The 2,500-nt window shown below is 48.3% G+C and overlaps 1 protein-coding gene across 1 annotated transcript in view; it reads right to left on the reverse strand.

Moving 5' to 3' along the window:
* Nucleotides 1–2,500, reverse strand: part of LOC311243142 (fibroblast growth factor receptor-like 1) — a 57,361-nt gene that overhangs the window by 20,279 nt on the left and 34,582 nt on the right. Inside the window, exon 3 of the mRNA XM_084332251.1 lies at nt 1,331–1,416. Within this exon, the coding sequence (XP_084188377.1) occupies nt 1,331–1,416 (86 nt within the window). The remainder of the gene's footprint in view (nt 1–1,330; nt 1,417–2,500) is intronic.

The raw sequence follows: 2,500 nt of genomic DNA on the forward strand, positions 1-2,500 counted from the left end.
TTAAGGCAGGAGGTAGAGGAGGTAGACTGAGAGGGAGAAAGTGCACCGTAGTATTCTATTCTGTTCTACATTTACATTTAGTCATTTAGCTGAAACGCTTTTATCCAAAGCGACTTACAAGTTCTGTGCGACAAGTCATCAGGAAGGGCACAACTCTATCAGCTGAGTGACAATGTTCATCAGAGTGTTGAGTGCTACAGTGTAGGTTAGTTTATTAGGACAAGTGCATGACAGTAAGGTTAGTTAGGGTTCGATATCTTTATTTTTTATTTCAGATAATGGTTGAAGAAGTGCGTCTTTAGTCGACGGCGAAAGATTGGACGGGTTTCGGCTGTCCTAACTGGGGTGGGTAGTCCACCATTGTGGGGCAAGGACTGAGAATAGGCGGCTTCTCCTTGATGACCCTCCCGGAGCTCGGATAGGAGGAGTGGGTCTGAGGCGGCCAGAAGATGCAGAGCGTAAGGGAGACACAAGAGAGAAGGTTCTGGTGGGATCTGATCCCAGGCCAGCAGGGAGACGGAGTAGAGGAGACACAGGAGAGAAGGTTCTGGTGAGATCTGATCTCAGGCCAGCAGGGAGACGGAGTAGAGGAGACACAGGAGAGAAGGTTCTGGTGGGATCTGATCCCAGGCCAGCAGGCAGACAGAGTAGAGGAGACACACAGGAGAGAAGGTTCTGGTGAGATCTGATCTCAGGCCAGCAGGGAGACAGAGTAGAGGAGACACACAGGAGAGAAGGTTCTGGTGGGATCTGATCCCAGGCCAGCAGGGAGATGGAGTAGAGGACACACAGGAGAGAAGGTTCTGGTGGGATCTGATCCCAGGCCAGCAGGGAGACGGAGTAGAGGAGACACAGGAGAGAAGGTTCTGGTGAGATCTGATCTCAGGCCAGCAGGGAGACGGAGTAGAGGAGACACAGGAGAGAAGGTTCTGGTGGGATCTGATCCCAGGCCAGCAGGCAGACAGAGTAGAGGAGACACACAGGAGAGAAGGTTCTGGTGAGATCTGATCTCAGGCCAGCAGGGAGACAGAGTAGAGGAGACACACAGGAGAGAAGGTTCTGGTGGAATCTGATCCCAGGCCAGCAGGGAGATGGAGTAGAGGACACACAGGAGAGAAGGTTCTGGTGGGATCTGATCCCAGGCCAGCAGGGAGACGGAGTAGAGGAGACACACAGGAGAGAAGGTTCTGGTGAGATCTGATCTCAAGCCAGCAGGGAGACGGAGTAGAGGAGACACAGGAGAGAAGGTTCTGGTGGGATCTGATCTCAGGCCAGCAGGGAGACGGAGTAGAGGAGACACACAGGAGAGAAGGTTCTGGTGGGTCGTCACCTGACACCGCAGCCGGACAGAACTGCCCTCCGGTCTGGACAGAACCCGCTGGCGCATCCTGGTGGGCTGAGTGAACCTGGGCCGGACTGAGAGACAACAAGTGACAATAAATGACAATAACACGGGATGTCCGATATTATCGGCCGATATTGGCATTAAAATGTGATATCGGAAAATATCGGTATCGGTTTTCAAAAAATTATTATTTTTAATTTGTTTTAACATTTCTATAACCTTTATTTACCCAGGCAAGTAAGTACGAACAAATTCAGATTTTATTTATTGTCAAAAGTATGCATAATGTTGTGTTAATTCCACAACAAGAGATAATGTTAATTACCTGAAATTATTCCGTTTTGGGGGGGGGGGGGGGGGGGGGGGGGGACCCTGCATATATTGGTATCAGTTGATATCGGTATCGGAAAATAAGAGTTGGACAATATCGGTATATCGGTATCGGTAAAAAAGCCAACATTGAGCATCCCTAACAATAAGTAAGGGATAATGTATATACGAGGTCATTGTCGCAAAATAATTGACAGACACAGAGTTTAGAACACCGAGGCGCCGCGCCGAGGTGTTTTAAACGTCAGTGAAGGTCAATTATTTTGCGACAATGATCGAGTATAGCTATACATTATCCCGCTTATTACTTGGCTAACTTACTAACAATATACCTAATTAATTTTACACCATCGACAAGACGAGATCAAATGCAGACGCAGTTCTGTTCTGGCTCCGCTGTCATCGTCACACACACTCCGCTGTCAGTGCAGCCGGCAGGTGTGTCTGATTGGCTGCACTGATGCAGTGTGTCAGTGGGCTTGATTGCGAACAGCTGCGCACAGCGGCCATTATTGTTCCACAGAGGTCCGTTATCGAGTAATATCGGACCTCTGACGAGCGCTATTGACCAATCACAAGCAAGCATTTCGGCGAATGTGAAAACGCCATGTAATAACTAGGGATGCACGATAATTATCGGGCCGATAATTATCGGGCCGATATCAGCAATTATGACGTCATCCAGATAAACTCGATAACGTTATTGATAGCTCCGATAACATATAATACATTTTTTGGTTAAAAGAAATCCGGTGTGGGTGGATTTGGATGAAGGGCGCTTGTTTTTATTATAGCCTCCTCCCGTTTTACCAGTACTGTGGTAAA

The sequence above is a fragment of the Notolepis coatsorum genome (assembly GCF_963971535.1).
Source record: "Notolepis coatsorum genome assembly, chromosome: 16".
NCBI lineage: Eukaryota > Metazoa > Chordata > Actinopteri > Aulopiformes > Paralepididae > Notolepis > Notolepis coatsorum.